Source organism: Macrotis lagotis, chromosome 8 (assembly GCF_037893015.1).
Source record: "Macrotis lagotis isolate mMagLag1 chromosome 8, bilby.v1.9.chrom.fasta, whole genome shotgun sequence".
In the NCBI taxonomy this organism is placed as follows: domain Eukaryota; kingdom Metazoa; phylum Chordata; class Mammalia; order Peramelemorphia; family Peramelidae; genus Macrotis; species Macrotis lagotis.
In genome coordinates this window covers 17,737,521-17,759,618 of record NC_133665.1, presented here as the reverse complement: position 1 = coordinate 17,759,618, position 22,098 = coordinate 17,737,521, and the positions used below count along the sequence as shown (strand labels likewise).

The 22,098-nt window shown below is 35.7% G+C and overlaps 1 protein-coding gene across 4 annotated transcripts in view; it reads left to right on the top strand.

Annotated features, from left to right (window-relative positions):
• SNX29 (sorting nexin 29) overlaps nt 1–22,098 on the top strand; it is a 718,720-nt gene that overhangs the window by 619,578 nt on the left and 77,044 nt on the right. The window contains exon 23 of one of the 4 annotated variants that reach the window (XM_074196447.1): nt 6,245–7,561. The exons of the other annotated variants lie outside the window; for them this stretch is intronic. Within the exon in view, the coding sequence (XP_074052548.1) occupies nt 6,245–6,374 (130 nt within the window). The 3' untranslated portion in view covers nt 6,375–7,561. Of the gene's footprint in view, nt 1–6,244; nt 7,562–22,098 lie in introns of those variants that run through there. 4 annotated transcript variants of the gene reach the window in all.

Below are 22,098 nucleotides of genomic sequence, written 5' to 3'. Positions count from 1 at the left end.
TTCTGATTTTTCATAGGCTCTATCAAAGATGATGTACCCTTGTGCTCAATCAGTGTAATCTCAGTGCTTCTCTCTGTCTCTGCACCTTAAAGTTCATACCCTCCTCACCTCCACACCTGGACAAATGCAGCACCCTCCTGATTGATCTCTGCCTCCAACTTCTTTTTTTTCTCTAATTCCTCTTCATAGCTGTCAAGTTATTATCTCTAAAGCAAAGGTATCCAACTGGGCAACAGAGCTATGCAAAACTCCTGAGTGCGTATGGAACCAGATTAAAATGAATAAAAAAACAAAATAAATAAATAAAAATAAAACACAGTACTAATTTGGGGCTTTCTAAGTCAGTTTGTCACTGCCAGGGATCTATTTCTACTTGAATGTGACACCAATACTCTGAAGCACAGGTCTGTTCATAACCATCATACCATAGCTCATAGAGTGACTCCACCTAGAAGAAAATACCAATTCCTCTGATTGGTATTTAAAACCCTTCACTATCTGACTCCATTTTACCTGTCTAAATCACTGAATTTCATACACTCAAACTGAGACCTGGGAAAGTCCTTTGCTTAAAAAGACCAACATCTCCCATTGCATGCAGGGCCATCTCCAGTTGTCCTGATCCATATCTGACCATTGGATCCAGATGACTCTGGCAGAGAAAGTGAGATTGGTGCTTTAGCACAGCACCCCCTTGCTCAAATCCAATTCCTGTGCTTGTCATGCTATCTCTTCCCTGATGCTATGGTCTTCTTCAAGAAAAAAGAACAAATAACCACAATCCTTCCAGCAAATTACACATGACTCCTACAGTCAAACAGGCTCACTTGCTGTCCAAACATGCCATCTTCTTTCTCCATGTCTTTGTATAGGCTATCACCCAAACCTGGATGGTACTCTCTCCTCTCTTGCCTTTTGGTTTCTTTCAAAGTTCAACTCATGAATCATTTCTTGGGGGATTCCTTTTCTGTTGCTAGTTGGGTGTTATATTGTTTCCTCCTCCTCTAGCCCCAATAGAATATTTGATCTTTGCAGGAAAAGAGATTACATTTTTGACTATGTATTCCCAACACCTAAGCACATAGTAAGCACTTAATACTTATTTGTTGAATACAAAACCCCTTCTGATCCCCCTCTCCAACTACAAGTGCTCTCCCTAATTTCTTTGTACTTATTTTTTTTTGTTCTACATAGATTTTTGTGTGTACTTGGTGTGTTTCCCTAAAACGATATAAGCTCCTTGAGAATAATGTTTGGTTTCATTTTGTGTTCAGGTATCTATGGGCCAAGCAATTAATTCACTAATATCAAATAATTAATATACTTTTGTTGTCTGATTGATTTAATACTACATCTGCAGTCTCAGAATCTTTCTGCTAAATCATATATAAGGTCAAATTTCCCTAAAAAGATTCAATTTGGGATTTCTTTTGATCTGCCCTTGCCAAAATATTTTGATGTATGAAAATTGTTTGCAACCATGTGGAATTAGAAGTAGGGAGCACAAGTCAATGATGGAAGTTATAGGATTTTATGTAAGAATTCTCTCCAGAATAAAGATCATATTCAATAAAGGAAAAAATGAGTTCACATGATAAACAGTAACCCTTTAAGCTACAGAAACTGACTTCTTTTGAATGGATAATTGACTGCCTCTCAAATCCCAGTTCATAAGTGAAATGGAAAACAAATGTCTTTTCTTGAGTAGCCATCTCACTGTCAGGCAATTCAGATCATTTGGATCAATGTCACACACATGCCAATGACAGGAGGAAAGACCCAAAGCTTATTAAAAAGAGCAATTATCATCAAGTGCTCTCTACAGTTGCCATTCAGACAGAGAGTGACACTGTGGGACCCTGGTGGTTACAAGGAGAAAAAGATCAATGAAACTGAATAGATTTCTAAAATGGATGCAGGACCAAGAAGAATAAGAATGCTTAAAGACTGAGCACTGACCTGATAGGAAGAAAGAATTGATTTCCACAGCTTGAGAGAAGGACAAAAAAGAATGATATTTGAACAGTCTCCTGGGGAATACAGATGCCATTGATTCTTCCAGAAACTGCCTTCCAGACAAGCTTCTGTGAGAAATTCCAAAGAGAATAGGAGGTCAAGTGCAAGATATATACCAGACAAGGAAAAAGCATCCCTGGGTGGGCATCTCTAACCAATCAATAAACTTTCATTAAGGACCTACTATGTGCCAGACACTATAGTTCAATGCTTCAACTCCAATTGATTCAAGGGTCTAAGAGAAAGTGCAGCTGGTGGCAAACTCTTGCCATTTAGGTGACGCACCCAAGAAGTTATATTAGAAATAAGATTTTTTTTCACAACCAGTTTTTGGTTCAGAAGACAACAGTCAAAACGAACAAGTCAAGAATTATCCTTCCTTGTTAATTATGGTCAAGCTTTAACATCTTTTTGGAACCTCTGGAATCTATTTTTATAATAGGAACTTGTTTATCAATAGCCTATTATGTATCCACCCCTGTCCCAGGTGCTAAGCTTGGTGATGCAATACAAAGAATGAAATACCTGGAATTTCATCTTGGGGACAATTTTCTTATGATTGAAACCAGCCAAATAGCAATATCCTTTGCCACAGCAATTCACTAAGAAAAGTTTATATTCAATTGTCCTCTACCCCTAACTGATGCAAAAATCTTCTTTTGTACTATTTCCTACAACTCTTTCATCACTTCCTCTCAAAGCTTTTGGTGTTACTCTGGTTTCTTTTGTGAGGGGAAAAAATGGTCAGGTAAATTCATTCATATTCTATATTTTGGAATTTATATATTATGCATCTCAATTATTAGCATATTCAGGGAAAGCAATGCTTCACATAAAGGTGAGGAGATATGAAAAGAGTCTTGAATTAGGATCACAAATTTGTTTTCTAGTCTTGGCTATTAAATTAACTTGCATCACCTTAAAGAAGTCATATTATATCTCTAAAGCTTAATGTTCTTGTTTATAAAATTAGACAACATGTTTTTTAAGGTTTTGTGACAGTGGTGGTGGAATTTTCCAGTTCAAATGGAAGAATGTTTTCAGGTGGATCTCAAATCATACCACCTTAGAACTCCCTAACTGCACAATTGCAAGATCAAGCCTGAGCCAGAAAGAATGGTTTTTAGCCATATTGCCACTTCTACTGGGGAGTTGCTGAGAAAAGATGAACTCTCTGAGACCTTTACATAGAATGTATACTTGATGTCTGTTTTCCCCTTCCCTCCCCATTCCCTCACCAATGAGTGGGAATGATACTGGTTCCAATAAGAGGTTGAAGCCTACTGGAGATGAATTTGGAGAAACAGAAAACACTATGGGGATTGTCCTACTATTGATGGCTAATCCCTTTTCAAGAAGCAGAGACCATAAATGCAGAGCTAAAATTTAAATAAACCAATGTTTGCAACTTTACACCATTTGACCTTATTAATCAGTTGATCTCCTTCAAAAAAGTGTTTTTTAAAAAAAATGGAACTCAAAAGCCTCAGAAGTCAGCTCTAGGAGCCCTGGAACATAACTATGACTAGGAACTCTTTTTTTGGTGGCCTGATTTGTATCGACAAAGCAAGCTACAAAATGATATTTCATTTTTTCATTGCTCTGCTGTGGCTAACAAATGTTGTGAGGGATGAGAATTTCATTCAGAGGACATACATGCTCTACTTAAATAAGGGAAGCTTAGTGCTATATTGGGACCTTTAGTGAACCTTAATTAAAATTCAGTATCCCTTATTTAAGGCTGTCGTTTTAAATGAGTCACTACTCTTCACTAGCTACTCTGCTAAAAGAATCATGCAACAACCAAACTCTATAACACCTCCAGCAAAGCATTTTCTTTACTGTCAACTATTTAAATGTATTGATGTTGACTTTAGAATGATGTTTTCAATATGTTTCTTCCTACCTTTGGTTCTAGAGGTAGAAGAAGCTGTGATTATTTCAGTGTATTAGATTTAATGTTGATTCCAGGCAACACTCGTGGCCCCAACACCACTCACTGCCACTAAATTTGGTTCCTTTTGAAAGCACTTTCTTGGGAGAAGAGGAAAATGTCTAAGTTTTATTAACTCTGCATTTTAATTGTAGCACAGCCCTATTGGAGACCAAACACTTGGCCACTGAAGTATCCTTCATTTTGATGTATTCAGATGAAAACACAAACTGTTCTCATAGAATAATAAAATGTTAGCACCTACTAACATAGACCTAAAAGCTCATCTTTTGCAATGTCTTAATTTCATTAATGGTTGGGTTTGTGAGGGTGAGGACCTATATAGAATCTCCAATCACCTTTCCTTATATCCAGAGTAAAAATACTTTAGGATACACACACACACACACACACACACACACACACACACACACACAAACACGAAATAAACTGAATTTGAGGGAGCAAAGAGCTATTTAATTTAAATTCCTCAAGTTTCATCTACTAATAGAGATATAATTTCCTTCAGATCTAGAGAATAGGAATAGCCCTTTAGGAAATTAAAATCTGGAACTTAATAGTTACTCCTTCTGAGGACTATAGGGGAATATAGAGAGCCCTTCTCCCTCCTCTTCCCCTCCCCCCCCAAGATATTCCTTTTGTTGTTGTTAAGGCTCTTCAGCTGTGTTCAACTCTTTGTGACCTACTCTTTGCGACTTCATCTGGAGTTTTCTTGGCTAAGACACTGGAGTGTTTTGCCATTTCCTTCACCATTTTATAGATGAGGAAACTGAGGCAGACAGGGTGAAGTGACTTTGCCCAGAGTCCACAGCCAATAAGTATCTGAGATTAGATATGGACTCAGGTCTTCCTGATTCCAAGTCAGGTATTCCAATAATATTCTACCTTGCTATGCATACACTATTGTACATAGCTGTTTTAGGCCTGGTGTTGTTCTGCCTTCTTCAATTCCAAAACCTCTCTCCAATAACTTTACTTCCAAAAACTCCTTACCCTGGAATATCGGGATGCAATTGCATTGATTTTAGGTTTGTAACAGCCTTTCCTGACCCTTAGGTCAGATAGACACACCTTAGTCAACTAAGATCAAAAGGTATTATTTTGAAAACTAAGCTATATTAATCAATTAATAAACATTTATCTTGAGCCTTTTATGTACTAGGCATCTGCTCAGTATTTGAAGTGCAAAAATAAAAATGCTTCAGGTTTGGGAGATTCCGTTGTTTGCAGAGCTCTTGGCTTTAGCTGCCCATTAGTGGCAGTTGGTAGATAGGTGGTTACAGATCCCTGATACTACAGGAGGTATATCCTCTCAATGATGACTACCAAGGTTTGTCTGGAAGCAGTTACTGTGGCCAGAGGTCACTGCTGTTCTCAGATCTGGACTCAGAGTCTTGGGAGTTCTCCACTAGAGGGAGAGGAAAGGTGGTAGTCAGAGTTACTGCTTCCTTTTTCTCTCTCCAGTGCCATACTGCTTCTGCCAATTGGGGATTTTCCCTGCAAGTCTACAATAATAATTAAAATGAGAATAATAATAGCAGTAATAATTTATCATGTTTAATGATATACAAAACATTTTTCCTCATAGTAATCCTATGGGGCAGATAGTACAGATATTCTCATTTTACAGAGAAGAAAACTGAGACTCAGATTAAGCAACTTTCCCCTAGTTGCACTATAAGTTTAAAAGAAGGACCTTATAAAGAATTCGATAATTTTGAAATGTGAAAGATCCTTTATGAATGTGAGTAGTTTCTATTTTATCTGTTTCATAAGTTTGGATGTATTTTCTAGAAATCAGGCTCCATTTGTACTGGGCTTGGATGGCATATAAAATGTGTTTTTCAAATGTCTTGAATGACTTTAGATAAAGGTTAAATACAGTTGGTCTGGTAAATAGAGAAACAGTATGGTGGAGTGGAAAAAGTGTTAGACTTGGGGTCAGAAGTGACCTGAATCTGAATTTAGCTCATTCTTCTATAGCTGTGCAATCACAAACAAGGCACCTCAACTCCCCGAGAATGTCTCTTCATCTATAAAATGAAAACCATTTACATTACATATTTCACAGGGTTTTTGTGAGGAAATGGTTTTTGAAAATCTTTAAAGAACTCTTCAGATGTGAGTTATTATAATTGTTGTGGTATCTGGTTTTAGGCTATATTCCATTTCCACACTAGGCAATCAAAATCCTGATAACTTTTTGCTTATGAAGACTTGGACTAAATAACTAATTCTCTGTAAATATACAACCATTCTCTTTCTGTCTTGCAGTGACATCACACCTTCTGGAGAATCAGTAAGCAAAAACAGTCGGCCCAGAGTGGCTTCCCGCTTCCCCAAGTTATCCCGGAATCATCCAAGAGAACCACGTAATGTGGAACCACAGAGTGGCGACCTCTAATTCTTTTGCAGGCTCCCAGATGCTGGTGCTGTGTACTTTTCAAACTGGCCCAGTGCTTCTGACCTGTCTGAGACAGCTGGCTCCTTAGCCTCAGAGGAAAAATCAGTCATGCTACATTAACCCTGGAAAAGGACACCACCCACACCGTGACTTCTCACTCTGATTAAACAGGTCACCCAGAAGGCAGCACATGCTCATTGTCCTAAAGAAAAAGACTTCCCACCTGGAGATGCAGTAGCATGGCAACTGATTTCCCCTTGGCAGCTGCCTGTTTGATTTCATATTTTCCCAGCTGTGTCTTAAGGCAGCCTGAGATTCACTGCCCTTGGCCTCTTTCAGGAGAGATGCAGTCAATGGGGGAGGTGCAAGGAGCTCCTGGTCAAGAGATCATGCCTTTGTTTTTGAGGCATACAACTGAGATTTTCACTTTGCCAGAAAGCTATGATTGAAAACAACCTCTGACTTTTCCCTTTGGGAGGAAATAGGATGACTGTTATATTGTTTTTTCTATGTAATTGTCTTCTCCTACCCATAGTCTCCTCACTAGTATTTGGGAGCTCTCTATGTATGTTAATAATACACCATACAAGTGACCCAAATAGCTTTTTTCCAGGCATCCCTTTCCTTATCGGTATGTTCCCTGTAATGCCTTTGGGGAAGAACCAAGTGAGTTCAGGATTTTGTTGGCTTTTTATGTTTTAATCAACTATGTTGTTTTTGCCACTGGAGGTGGGGGGGGTGTTAAGGGGGAGACAGCCATAAATATAGGTCTTTTTTTCCCCAAATAAGACTGAAGAGTTTAATAAGAAAGTAATCCAGCCTTGGATGGAATTCTGAGCCTTTTGTTGTGTCCCATGACAGTTTTGTCAACTTGGTTCTTACAGAAATCCTCTATAGAATTAAAACTTGAGGCTGTTTGGGCATTCTTTTGTCATTCAACATATGAAATGTGTTAGAAGTGGCAAAAAAAAGACCTACTAGTCATTGACCTTCGTAAAAAATGAATGTTTTGTGCCTTAGAATAACTTAAGAGGCTGAAAAATCAGTTAAGGGTCAAGTTCCTGGGTTTCCTTGTTATACTGCTCATCTCCCTTGGTATTTTGGATGAGTTCTGACCTAAATATTTTTGACCCTCATTCACCTTTCTCCCCATCTCCACAATCATTTTGGGTTTTTCCCCTAAATATATATATATATATATATATATATATATATATATATATATATATATATATATATATATATATATATATATATTTATGGTAGATTTTTCCCTTATCATATCTTCATTTGGAGAGTCTCCCTATTTCCCCAGCATTGGAACATTCAATTAGCTGTTGGATTAGGGAGAAGGGACATTAACTCCAGCTTGATTATCAGCTACCTGGAACTTGGGAAGACTGCTTAGAATTTCATATATGACCTCAAGAGTTAGGAAAAAGGACCAAAAGCAAGAAAATGTAACCTCCATCAACTAAACATAACTTTGGGTCATGGTGCTCTGTACTTAAGTGAGAAAGCTTCATAATGTTCTCAAGTTAATGTGATGCCAAAATACACAAGGAGAAACTCAGTACATCCTAACAAAATCATGAGATGATCCTCCCACTGAGATCAGTCTTAAGTAGGAAGTTTCAGAAATTAGAGATGACCCAGGAGAACAGATGATCTGGAAAACAGATTGTGAAGAATGATGAATGGTTTTAGGGTACTGATAGAGAAAACATCAATAGGAAGTGTAATAATCATGTAAAAATATGGCTGTGATGATTATTAAAAAATTAGCACTGCACTCAGTAGCCAGTTTGAACTGTAGTCGATCAGTCAATAAACTTTTATTAAGTGTCTAGTATGTGCCAGGTCGTAAGATTAGGAGAAACCTCCACTTGTTCAAAGAGGCTCTTTCTTTGTATTTCCCAGGGGGCATATTGGGCCTCTTTCCTCCATAATTTAAAAAAATAGTTATTTGGGATTGTTTTATTATTGTCCTGGATAGAGAAAGGGACTGAGATGAAGTAATGATTATTGGAACCCTCCATTTGAATGATTCACACAAGGATGAATTAAAATATTAGAGAAGAAATTAAAGCTTAGATTTAATTAATATTTTAAAAACACTTGTACCAGTAGATTACTTTACCTTCAGCTTTCTGATTTTAGAACTTGGGAAGAACAGATAGACAAGGAGGAGGAAATGGGGTTGGGGGTGGGAGGGAGAAAGAAAGAGAAAGGGAAGAAATAGAGAGCATACATTTATCCCTGTCCTGGAAACAAAATATTGTCTCAATTACCCACCAATATCTGTAGCAAGAGAGCCCCAGGGGCCACTTATCAGTAACACCAGGATTTTTAAATTGCCAGTCTCATAGGAATATTTGTCCCCAGTTCTGTATGGAAGGTTGTTTTGAACATCTAGCCTCCAATATATATGTTAAATAAAGAGGGAAAGTTTAACAGCCAAAGTGATCCTGTACCTCTATACCTTGTTTCTGATTATTTTGAAATTTTTCTCTGTTAAAAAAAATTGAAGTTTTTATTCAGAAACTCTACTTTGAAATGCTTAAGAATCAATATCTCAGAAAAGTCCAGTGGCTAAAATACTCATAGAAACCTAAATGTAGAATGACAAATTGTTTTTTTTTCTTATTTTGGGTGGAATGTTGACAAAATTTGTTTACATTGTAAATCTGTGTTCATCTTCTTCAAACTTCTCACCATAATTGTCCCCCACTAAGAAAATCTTACCATCACCAAGGAGCACAAGGAGCCAAGACAGATAAATGCTAAATGGGGGGAAAAAATTACACATGTTGCCTATATTTTAAAAACCACTGTTCTTTTTTAGTTCACTAATCACTGAATGATTTCCCCCCCCCCTCTCTTGCCATTTTTAAATTCTTTAAAAAATCATTCACTTGATGACCCAGAGGAAAACATTAGGGTTCCAAACTGCACTTGCTCTGCCTATTAGCTTCCAATTGTTTGTTTCAAGATCATGGAGAAATTCTGGAATCATCTTTAGTGTACAGATTGTCCTCTGCTAATTTTAGCTCAAAGGCACACGTGACACAAAAATTACAGCAACTACAGACAGCCTTAACTTTGGAATCATGTATAATGCACTGCAATTATCAATTCACTTAACACTTCATTATTTTCTCACCCATTGCCTCAATTGAGGTTGGGTAAATTGTAAGAAAATGGGGCAGATAGGAATAGAATCAATAGATTTCTAAAGCAACAAAGCTAAAACATGAGTTTATGCATACTGGTCACACAGATCATAAGCATGCTCATGACACTTTAGAACCTGATGTCATAAAACTCATGTCCTTCCCTCCCCAAAACAATTCCAATATTAGAGCCAATAGGTTTACTGCTTCCCCTGTCATCTTTCTCTGATGCAGGGGTCTATCTATGTTGTGAGTAGCTATTAATCATGTATGTAACAAAGAAAAAGAAAGGAAGGAAGGAATTTTATGGAAGTCCTGTTATACATATATATATATATATATATATATATATATATATGTAAGGTTCAGATAAGCTATGTTGGACAGTTCTAAAGACAGAGTTAATATTCTTTTTACTATCCATTGATAGATGGTCATATCTATTCTATTGAACAGATGGCTAAAACTAATCTGAGAACATTTAACATGCCAGAATCTGTAGAAAATATAGACGAGTTACAGTGTCATCTCTTATAGAAGAAATATCTTAGGGAATTGGGAAGGAGAGAAAATAAATGCTTATTAATTGAAATATAAAATAAAAACAAAAAGTTGTATTTTTTTAATATAAAAGAACATCCCTCCACTTCATTTCTCCCAGGTCCTTCCAAGGCAGTCATCTTTACAGTTCTTTGTTCAGGACAATAGGGATGAAATATCAGTAATTATTTTAGGGTTGTTATGAGCAGCATTACCCAAACTTGTTAAGAACAAATTCCTTGGGGCTGGTTAGGTGGCGCAGTGGATAAAGCACCGGCCCTGGAGTCAGGTGTACCTGGGTTCAAATCCGGTCTCAGACACTTAATAATTATCTAGCTGTGTGGCCTTGGGCAAGCCACTTAACCCCATTTGCCTTGCAAAAACCTTAAAAAAAAAAAAAAACAAATTCCCCGTTGAAGAGAATTATAAATTGGAAATATTCTGAAAAGAGATAGTTTAAGCATATCTTTTGCTCTCTCTACCTTGGGCTCAATAGAAAAACTGTGGACTCTTCAAGGTTGACCCTCTAACACATTAATCTTTAATTCAAAGGAATTCAAGAATTTATGGAAAGAATGTTAATACTGTACTGAATAGCATATTTTATTCATACTCGATAAGAAAAATATGATTTATGGGTTGCCTGATTTAGTAAAAGCAATCCAGGGCATGATTAGGGCCAATTATTGTCAATCTTATTCAGTTTTCATTTAATTGAATAAGCTACATCACAACATAACCTATGTACCTAAAGTTATTAATATTATTATTATTATTGTTATCATCAATACTAGCAGGCCTTCTTGGCCACAGTTTCTAAAAATATCATCTATAGGGAGATCATTTTTGTTATTGCCAGACAAATGTTCTCTGCATCAATATAAAGCAACTCTACTATTTAGGGAAACACACACACACACACAATAGCACCAACTTTGTTCACAATAAGAATAATAAATTGGTAAAAAAGGCTTAACTTGACAAAGCTATCAACTTTCTTGTTGTTAGATGGGTTGATAATAACTAGGACAGTCAAATTTAAGTTTTTGTTTACAAAACAGTGTAAACAAATGTTATCATCTTCTACAGTCTAAAAGCATAAATCATGGAGAGAGAATTAATATTGACAAATATTTGGAAGTAAGGCATAATTATAGGAAGTTTGACATAATTCCATAGATTGCAACTTTATTAAAATGAATCCTTATGCATGACCAATTACAACACTAGAGCAAATTTTATTGGGAATTTTTTAGTTCTATATTTGTGTATGTTTGCACATACACACATGCATATTGTAAATTAATCCTAATTGGTTTACACAGATCAAATTTATAAATATACTATTATTGTTATTATTATTATGATTTAGTCACCAGGCCTTGGGACAAGAGTAAGTATTGTGGACACTGATGAATATTCTCTGACAAAACTGAACAAAACAAAAATGCCTTCCTGAAGAGTCCCATTTCTTTACACAGAAATGTCATGTACAAAGCAAAATGGAAGCTTGGGGTTATTCAGATTGTTTTATTCTCCTACTTGGGTAGAATTGTTCTATCCAGAGAGACCCTAGAATTCAATTTTATTACCTTTGAAATGCCAAAGGGGTGAAAAGTGAGTTCTTCAGCCTTGCTAGCACTGAATTCTGTCTTGAAGGTAGACTTGAGGCTAGACCCAACTAGCTGGTCCCCAAGCTAGCCCCATGAGAATGTCCACATTCCCAAACTTGTGTTGTGTTAATATTCTCCTTCTCTCAGTTTCTTTGCCCCAAACTATAGAGGGCACACATTTCAGGAATTACTTAAAGAATAAAAAAATTCTTCATATAAATTAGCCATATCCTTATAGTAAAGGAACAGTCTCCCAGATTCCTTTGCTTGATTTCTCATTGACCAACAACTTTAGGTGAATTTGCTCAGCTTTTTAATCATTACTTTTAGCATATGGGTGCAATTCCCTTTCTGTGATATTTTAAAAAGTTACTGTAAACTTGTAGCCAATAGTAATGGCATGAGCATTATTCCTCTTGGAATTAATTTCAATACATAGGAAACTCCATCCTACCACTCACTCTTTGACAATTAGGCCTTTGGTCGTAGTGATGTTGATATGCACTTTTCAGGGAAGGGAATTTTCTGCCACTGTGTCCATTCTTTCCTCACCTCCATAAAACAAACTCAACTATTAATGTAATACACCTTGGCAATTGGCAAATCTAGTCAGAAATCTTTGGAAAACTTGTGAAATTGGGACTCACTTTAATGGCTCTTTGAAAATTGACACAAGCAGTCTTCTGCTAAAGCTTTATTCCCTGAGTTCCACTCATAGGGCTTTTAAAGTTGCTCAGCACCCCCAGAACTGTCTTCATGTTTCATTTTGAATTGTTGCATCTCCTCTCCCATTACTCTCTTATTCATGTTTAGATCTTTCAGCCATCATCATGGTCTTGTTCCTCCAGAGCTAGAGAAGCTTCCAGGAAATATGCATTTTCATTCTCAACAAAATCTATTGTAATTAACACTTTTCAAAATATTGTGTATTGTTTCATTAAACTTAACATTAAATGTTTGCTTTTCCAAATTTTGCTCACTTCTATTTTTGCACAATTGTAGCACTGTATATTTTATCTAACATTTCTGTGCCAAAAAGTTCATTTTATGTTTCCATAGCATATGATCTTGATTATATTTCTAAAACAAAATATCAGTTAATGTATCAATAGGAATGAATGTATAAAGTGTAGAACTGGTGTTTTGAGGTTTTTTTTTGAAGGGGAATGGGGAGGGGCTACTAAGTTATATTCTTCCCAATCTTATTTAAATACATATAATTTTAATGTCCTTAGTGGCAGTTATTGCCAATTACCTCCATAATAAGTGCACTATTATAGACAAATGTCAATCTCTGACATCTTTAAAGTCTGCTATATGGACTTATTTTGGAATAATGCCAAAAAATGGAAGTTTTTAGATTTCACTTAACAACCAAAAGGAACAACTTTCCAAGCAATCCAATCACTTTTTGAATCATTGTTTTAAAAAGCAAGAATCCAAAACAATTAATACAATTAACAAATGATTGGTCTAGGAGCTTGTTTAAACAGAGCTATTGTCTGAAATGGTTAGATTAGTAGTTCTTCAAAGGACCTGTGCTTAGACCTTTCAACTTTCATTAGAATTTTTAATATTTTATCATGTTTGTAAAACCACTATCTTGGTCATATCCAGCCACCTTGTGGTGTATTTTCTTTGAATTTCATTAGTCTTTGCTTCCTATCTGCATGAACAGAATAGAAAGCCTGTTGTTCCAGGTTCACTTTGGAAAAATCAAATTTGGGTGGGGTGAACAGAATTCATGAAAGTGAAGTACTCTGGAGTACCAGGATGACATAGAGTCAGAAATGGCAACTTCTAGAGAGGCAGTCAGAGTGGCTGACAGCTGAAGAAAAGTGAAAACTCTTAACATGAATTTCTGCAAAACAAAATTGCCTCATGAATATTCTCATTAGCTAGAATTATTCTTGGAAAGAATTTATTCACCTATGCATCAATAGATTAGCCATCACTGGAATTATTCCTTGAATAGTAAATATTGCCTAACTCCTCAGGCAGCCACATAGAAGAGAGTAGTTTTAAAAAAGCATCAGTTTGAAAAGAATAAATCCCAAGGAGTGTTGATTATTGAGTGCAATAGGAGAAGATTATCATTGGTCTGGGCCCAAACCTGCAGGCAGTTGGCCAAGCCAGGGTTATCTGTTGATTGTGCTCTTGTTAGCTGAATGTCAATGGTAAGAAAAATCATTTTCATTCTAAAGTAGTGTGTATGTATGTATATAAGGCATACAGATATGCATTTATGTACTGGAATGTGTAGTATTATTTAACCCCTCTTCTGTTATGGTTTACAATAATAGAATTTTTAAACAAATGTATTTAATTTTCTAAAAAAAACCTTGCATTAAATATTTCTTTTGAAATAAGCTGTGGTAATTTTGTTATAATCCAGTTGAAAATATGCCTCTTCATGATAATAAAATACAAACGGTGACATTTTGTAAGTTAGAAGATATATTTACAGCCTATTAATAATTTTTGATTCTATTATAATTGTCTGTTTTATGTTCAATTTTTAAATGGGCATTGTTAACATCCACAGATCTGTTGCTTCATTTCCCATATGTTATATTAGACATCTGCTTTTAATTGAAGATAATGTCATCATTAATTTTATTTGATATGAAATGCAGTAGAACCCTGTCAAAGCACAAGGTATGTCATTACACAGATTACTTAATGTCAATTCATATTTCCTCATCATAATTCCATATAGTAAATGATTATTATAACAAAGTTTAATGATATGTAGGGGTTAGTCCTACATTATCAAAGATGTTTCCACTGAATTAATTCTTTGAGAGGAGTTTATAGAAATTAGCAAACTCAAATAGATGAATGTTCATAGGAAAATAGATTTAGAACTGGAAGGGACCTTCATTTTACAAATAAGGAAACTGAGTCCAAGATCACATGATTAGTGACAAAGGGATATCCAAACCTAGGTCTTCTACCCATTATATCACATTGCCTCCTCTTATGAAGCCATAGAAGATAAAAGTCAAATATATATTTTTGAAAAACTTATAACACAAGGCCTTCCAATTGTTTTTTTTTGCCTGAAATTATTGACATCACTATTAGAAATGCACTTCCATGTAATGAGTCTGTTAATATCTTTCCAGCAAAGGTCAATTAAAAGTAGAATGAAATCTTGAAACTCAAAAAGTTCCAAGGAGGTGGGGAAGAAGCTTAATTAAACCAATGCTAAAAATGGGAATAGTATAAACATTAAACCCAAGCTATTTGTTTAGAAGACATATTGCAAAATATATCAAAGAACATGTCCACTTTTATCTATGTTTTCTATGGTGATACCTGAAGCCAACTCTCAGAATTTTAAGGATTCAGTTTAGGTTTTTGAATTCAACTTTTGAAAGACATTTCTCTCTCTGTTTTATTGTTTGAGGAAAGGGGGGACAATTAAAAGAGTGGTTGACTTTGAAAAGAGTTACTAATATTATCAAGAAGTCCTTGAGTGAACTTTGGTGACCTCTGATAATGGGCAAGAGAATTGGTTTTGCTAATAATACTAATAATAAAACCTAAAGCCTTCTGATTCCTAATTTACTACATCTGGTATACATTTGGCTTGATTTTCAAGGTTCCCATAATCTACCTCCATTTATCTGGTCTCTAATCTTATTTCCTGTTTCCCTCTAATCTAGCCAGATTGATCTCACTATCCCACAAAGTTAGTCATCTCATTTCACACCAAGGTGCCTTCACTCAAGTGGATTCCTTCACCAGGATGCCTTTTCATTTCTTCCTGCTCAAATGTATGAAACTTCCATAACAATTCCAGCTCTCTTTGAAATCACTTTCCACCAAACTCCATACTATGTACTATACAATTGAATATCTAATTGTATATTATCTTTTTCCCCTAATATTCTAACATTTTCTGTCTGAGTAATGATCTTATCTACTCTACTAGCTTGTAAGGTCTTTGAAGGTAGAGACAACATTTCTTATCATCTGTATCATCTGTTGCTCCAAATCCACAGAAAGTATTCTAAAGATAGTGGTTTGATTGATTGATCTACTTTAGCAATGAAATATTTCCATCCTCATTTCTGAAGCCTGATTCTTAGATCTTCATATAACATGAAAAATTAGTAACTCAGATACTGTCCATGACTCATTTAAAACATATTGAGAAGAGGAAAGATATTTAGACTTTTATTTAAGAAAAGTCATCTTATTCTCCCTCTAATTTAAAATCCTAGGATCCTTTTTTTTGGCTGATTAAGATTAAAATTTCAATACTTTTGTATGAAACATGTCCTAAGGGCAAATGTCAAAGTGGACCGCTCAGACCTCATTTAATTATCATCTAAGTTATCATTTTTGTTAGTAGCTCAATTACTAATGATGTAATGATGGTCTGATGTTGGAGAGGCAGCAAAGTATAGTAAGTTGTAGACTAAATCACTAATTTGTACCTCTGAGAAGCCTGGGGCAAGTCCCTTAATTTCCCAGTGCCCCAGATCTTTATTGATGGAGAAAATTCCTCGCCAGGAATCCTATGCACTAAAGAATTTGTACACTGGATTTGGAATTGAATTATCAAAATTTCAATCTTGGAACTCACTTAGTATCCATATGATTTTGAGCAAGTCACTACATCTCTATAAGCCTAATTTCTTCATCTATAAAATGGGAACTTTTTAAATCTATGCCTCAAGAGGTAATTAAGAAAATCAAATAAGAATAATGTAGGTAAAGCATTTAGGACTACAAAGCAATTGGACTATAAACCATCCAAAAAATCTGAGTTATTGTTATCATTGATTAAGGATGCCTTCCTTTTCTTCTCTACCTTGGACCCAAATGAAAATGCATAGCTGAGACTGGGCTATTAACTTTAAAAATAAAAATCAGCATATATTTTAAAATTTGTAAGATGCTTTGCCTCCATTTTATTTGAGTCTCACAACCACCTTGTGACATAGGTTTATAGGCATATGTCTCCATTCTACATATGAGGAAGATAAAACTATAAGAAATTAAATGATTTCATTATTATTATCATCATCATCAATACCCCTCCTCTATCTTAATAGCAGAGTAGAAGTTACTTACTTTCCTTGGGAAACAATAAGGAGTCTTAATATCCTTTTACTAACAGCAACACAACAGGGGCCTGATACGGTATCTGCATACTAACATCCTAGTATCCTGAATCAGAAATGTGTGACAGGAGTCCACTGGCATGGATGTCATTTGGATTTATTTAGAATAAGGAATAAGTGTAAAGCTGAGGAGGGGGGGGGGGAAATCTATCTTCTTATGTACCTGTAATTCCTTTAAATTCTGGGTTGCTTGAAGATCCCATGCTACTTCTCTGCCTTAACATGTGACTCGAACTTAATGATGTATATACTATAATTCTTGTACATTTTTATACATTTTTAGTTAGTTTTACCTTGGAGCAATTCAGACCCTCAAAAGAATTTTCTGACTTGATATGAAAATACGAGATCTCAGTATGGATGGGTGATAGTGATAGTCAAATCAAAACTAAAACTTATGAACTTCCTAAAGTCAGAGTATGCTTGGGGCAGAGTGCCTTCTAGGATCAGTTTGTATAAATGTGCAACCTTTGTAGCTATGTTTTTCATAGGCATCAGCTGATTCAGAGGTTGCAAATTCCTTGAAACAAGCCATTAACCATTTTTAAATAGTACCAGTCTGATGATGTTAAGAGAAAAATGAATGGTGTGTGTTTATTAGCATCAAGGGTAACATTTCAATTTTCCTCTTTTTCTGGGTGCCATCCATTTGTTTTCACTACTAAATATTTATTTTTGTGACTTGACATCTTTACTAGTCAACAAACAAGACCAAGTACCAGCACTGATTTAAATCAATCATATTTTCCACTGGTTAAATTATTTTGATTCTCATTAAGACTCATTACACAGAGAAACACAAGATTTGTTACATCAATAAGTGAATACATCAACTTATTTGCAAATAGTGTAACATGTTTTATACCTAAGCAGAGGAATAGAAGGGAAGACTCATAATTTCGCTCCTAGTTCTTAAGCAACACTAATGGGCATGTTCTAGGTGGGCATATTCCTTTTCCCACATGAATCCATACCATTAATTAACTACTTGAAGATTTACAAAATGATTCCTCACAACCCCATGGGATAGATAAATAGTATATTATTACTCCTTTTAGATAAGAAAGTCATATAGCTAGTTAGTAATAGAGACAGGACTTAAAGGACTCTAATTCCCAGCAAAACAAATCTAGATATTGTCCATATATGAGAATGTATATCTGATTCTATACCTCTAGTCCATAGCTTTTCTATAAAGAAGTAGGAAAAATACTTTATTATCAATCTTTTGAAATCATGATTGGTTACTAATTTAACCAAACTTTGTTATTTCTCCTCACATTATTGACCTCATCATGCAAATTGTTTTAATTCTGAAAACTCATTTCACTCTGAACTAATTCATATGTCTTTCCCTGTTTCTCTGAATTTTTCATGTTTTTCATTTCTTAGGGTATTAAAAAATCCCATTGTATTTATATACTACAATATACCAAGCCATTTTCCAGTATTTAAACACATTTTGTTTTCACTTCTTTGCTTGAATAAAAAATACTGCTATAAATATTTTTGTACTGATGGTTTCTTTACTTCTGTTCTTGATTTCAACGGAGGTAGTACATAAACTGGATCAAAAGGTTAGTATAGTTTGGTTCATTTTTTGGGATGTAGTTTCAAATTGATTTCCAGAGTGGAAATCTACAACCAGGGCAATTATGGGCCTCTTCTTCCATAGCCATTTTCACTTTCTTGGCTCATCTATGCCAATCTGTTGACTGTTAGATGGAATCTTAGGGTTGTTTTGATTTATATTTTTCTTTTTTTCTATATTATTAGTGATAACTTTCATTTATTTATTTTCTCTTCATATCTTTGACCATGGAGGATTGTAGGGGCACTTAGGTGAAGCAGTGGATAGAGTGCTGAGCTTTGAGTCAGGAAAACTCTTCTTCATGAGTTCAAATCTGGCCTCAGATACTCATTAGCTATATGACACTCAGCAAGTCACTTAACCCTTTTTGCTTCAGTTTTCTCATCTGTAAATGAATTGGAGAAAAAAATGGCAAGCCACTCTGGAATCTATCAAGAAAACCCCAAATGTGGTCATGAAGAGTCAGACATGACTAAACAATAGCAAAATTAGAGAATAAGAGTCTCAGTTCCAAGAACTATAAATACAATAATATATTTTCTTTCACACAGAATTTTGTAAGGAAAAATACTTCATGAACTTTGATGTACTAGAAAAATATTTTTAATAATGATGCCTCTTGCTAGATAATAATAATAATAATAATAATAATAATAATAAAGAGTTAGCATTTGTTTAATGATGAAGGTGTATGATGGATGTTACACATATTATTTCATTTGATGTTTACAACTTTGAAAGATAGATGTTAATAGCCCTATTTTGGAGATAAAGAAACTGAGGCTTAAAGAAGTTAAATGATTTGCCTGAGGCATACAGTTAATACTTTGAATGCTCTTTTTACAGATGAAGAATTGAGGCAATCAGTGTTATATGACTTGCCCAGTGTCATACAGTTAGTAGGTCAGATTTGAAGATGAATCTTCCTGATTCCCAACCCAGTGCTCTATTTATTGTACCACTTAGTCATCCCATCCACTCTTTTACAAAGGTTCATTATTTTTGAAGATGAGTATCAGATCTATACATCCTGCCTTAATCTCTTTCTTAGGCTCCAGTCCTTCATCAATTAATCAGTCAATCACAACATATTTATTAAGCATCTACAATATTTTAGGCATTATGCTACATACTGAAAACTCAAAGTTTAGAAAATCTAACAACCCCCTCTTCTCAGGGAGCTTTTATTTATTTTAAACTGCATGTTTGAAGCCCCCTGCCCCTTGATACCTCACTGACTACTCAATCACAATCAAAATGAATCTCTTATCTCAGCACCTCTCCAAATTTCCCAATCATGCCTAGTCAAACTTTCGGATTTTCATGATGGCATCTTTCTTTCGGTATCCAGGTTTTCAATCTTTGTATTCAAATCATTCTTCTCCATCATTTGCTGTATCCAATCAGTTGCCAAATTTTGTCTGATTTACCTCCACAACTCCTTTCAAGTTGGACTTCTTTGCACTCACAGCCTCAATTCAGGTCTTTACTTCTTTTGCTTTAACTATTGTAAACAGCCTCTTAAAGAGATTCCCCACTTCCAGGCTCTCCCCATCTATTGTCTACTTGTCTACTAAAAGAATCTTCCTTAATCAAAAGTCTGACAACACTTTTCCCTGCTCAAGAGTTTTTAATGGCTACCGGGCAGCAAGGTGGCGCAGTGGATAGAGAGAGCACTGCCCTTAGAATTAGGAGGACAGGAATTTGAATCTGCCTTGGACATTTGACTCTTACTAGCTATGTGACCTTGAGCAAATCACTTAACTCTGACTGTCTCTCATCCAGAGCCATCTCCAGTCATCCAGATTCATATCAGACCTATGGACTAGATGACTTTGGAGGAAAAAGTGATGCTGATGATTTAGCACAGCACCCCCTTACTCAAATCCAATTCATATGCTTGTCACCTTATCACCTCCCTGCTCTTGTGGTCTTTGAAAATGAAGGACAAACAACATTATTAATAAAATACAAACAATTTACCTTGGCATTTAAAACCTTTTAGAATTTGATTCTATCCTTCCGCTAACCCTTTACTCTTCTGTCTCGGGCTTATTTGCTTTTGAATAGGTTGTCCTCAGTACCTGGAATTCCCCTCCCCCTTCACCTTTGTCTCTTAGAATGCTTAGCTATCCTTAAAACTCAGCTCAAGTACTTTCCTATGGGAAGTGTTGTCTTATCTGCCTTTAGTTGTTAGTGGCATCTCCCCTTCCTCAAATTATCAAATATATATACCCGCCTGTTTACAAATTATATTTCCACAATAGAATATAAGTTTCTTGAGGGAAGAGATAGGTTTTAATTTTGCCTTTGTATCCCCAGCACTTAGCACAATCTTATACCTAATAGACACTTAAACAATGCTAATCAAATTTGTTTGAATTAGATTGGAAGCTGCCTGATGATCTTCAGGGGGGTGGGTACTTCCCTCTTCCTTGTGACAGCCTCCCAAAATTGCCCAAGGCAATTGCTTGCATATGGTTTCCCTATTGCTCTGGGCCTGCCTGACTGCCCAACTCTTTCCTTTGCCTCCAGTCTTAGAAAGTACTTTGCTGTTCAAAGTATTATCCTTTTCCAATGTTATCCAGGTAGGGTGATATAGAGCAACAAGAACCTAGTAGACTCCAAATCAACATGCACAGGAAGATTCAACTGCTGATACTTGCTAGGTCTTGTCCTCTCTCTCTTTTTTTTAAAGGTTTTTTTTTGCAAGGCAAATGGAGTTAAGTGGCTTGCCCAAGGCCACACAGCTAGGTAATTATTAAGTGTCTGAACCCTGTTACTCCTGACTCCAAGGCCGGTGATTTATCCACTACCCCACCTAGCTGCCCATTGTCCTCTCTATTAGGACTTGGTGTTTGCATCACTCAGCTAGCTCAACAGCTCAGATCCCTGACTTGATTAGTTATTGTGCCCACCATAGGCTCAAGATCTTGAGATGCATCAGTGGAACATGAGCTCCCTAGGGGGAGGAACTCATTAATATATTTTTTACTTTATATTCCCAGCTCCTAGCATAGTGCCTTACACATTGCAGATGCAAACTGAATTGATTTGAATGGGCAAGAAGGAAAGGAGGTCTTTGCAAGGTTTCATGATCTCTTAAATAAGCGGTTATTACTCACAAAAGTACCTGGAATTATCCTATTTGCAGGTCCAGAAAGAGAGAAAAACAAACAAATAAACTAAACAAACCATTGGGAATGTTTTGACCTGAATAATTTCAGTTAGTGACTATAGGATCAGTGGGAGTTGTTTGGGGCAACTCTGGTACCCATTACCTCATCACACTGCCTGCTATTCTGTGGGAGTCTTTGGTTTCCATGGTTTTCATTTAATCAGCTCTTAATTAGATATCTCATCCCCTTTCAGTGACCCCAATTATTCAAAAAGACACAACAAGCTCATTGTACCCTTGAATGTGGATTATAGCATTTAGAAATGAAGAAAACATATATTCTTACTACTTTTAGCACCCTGATTTTCTTCTACTCCTGTATAGGTTTTATTACTGCAGCTCAGACTCTAGATGAGAAGGTCTGTAATGATTCTAACAGAGGTGTTTGCTTCGTAGAAGCAGGGTGGGAAGGAAAGGACTACAATGTGACACTGGTACACCTTTGAGGAATTTTAATTGCAATGCCTTACACATCAGTAGACTAGGCTTCC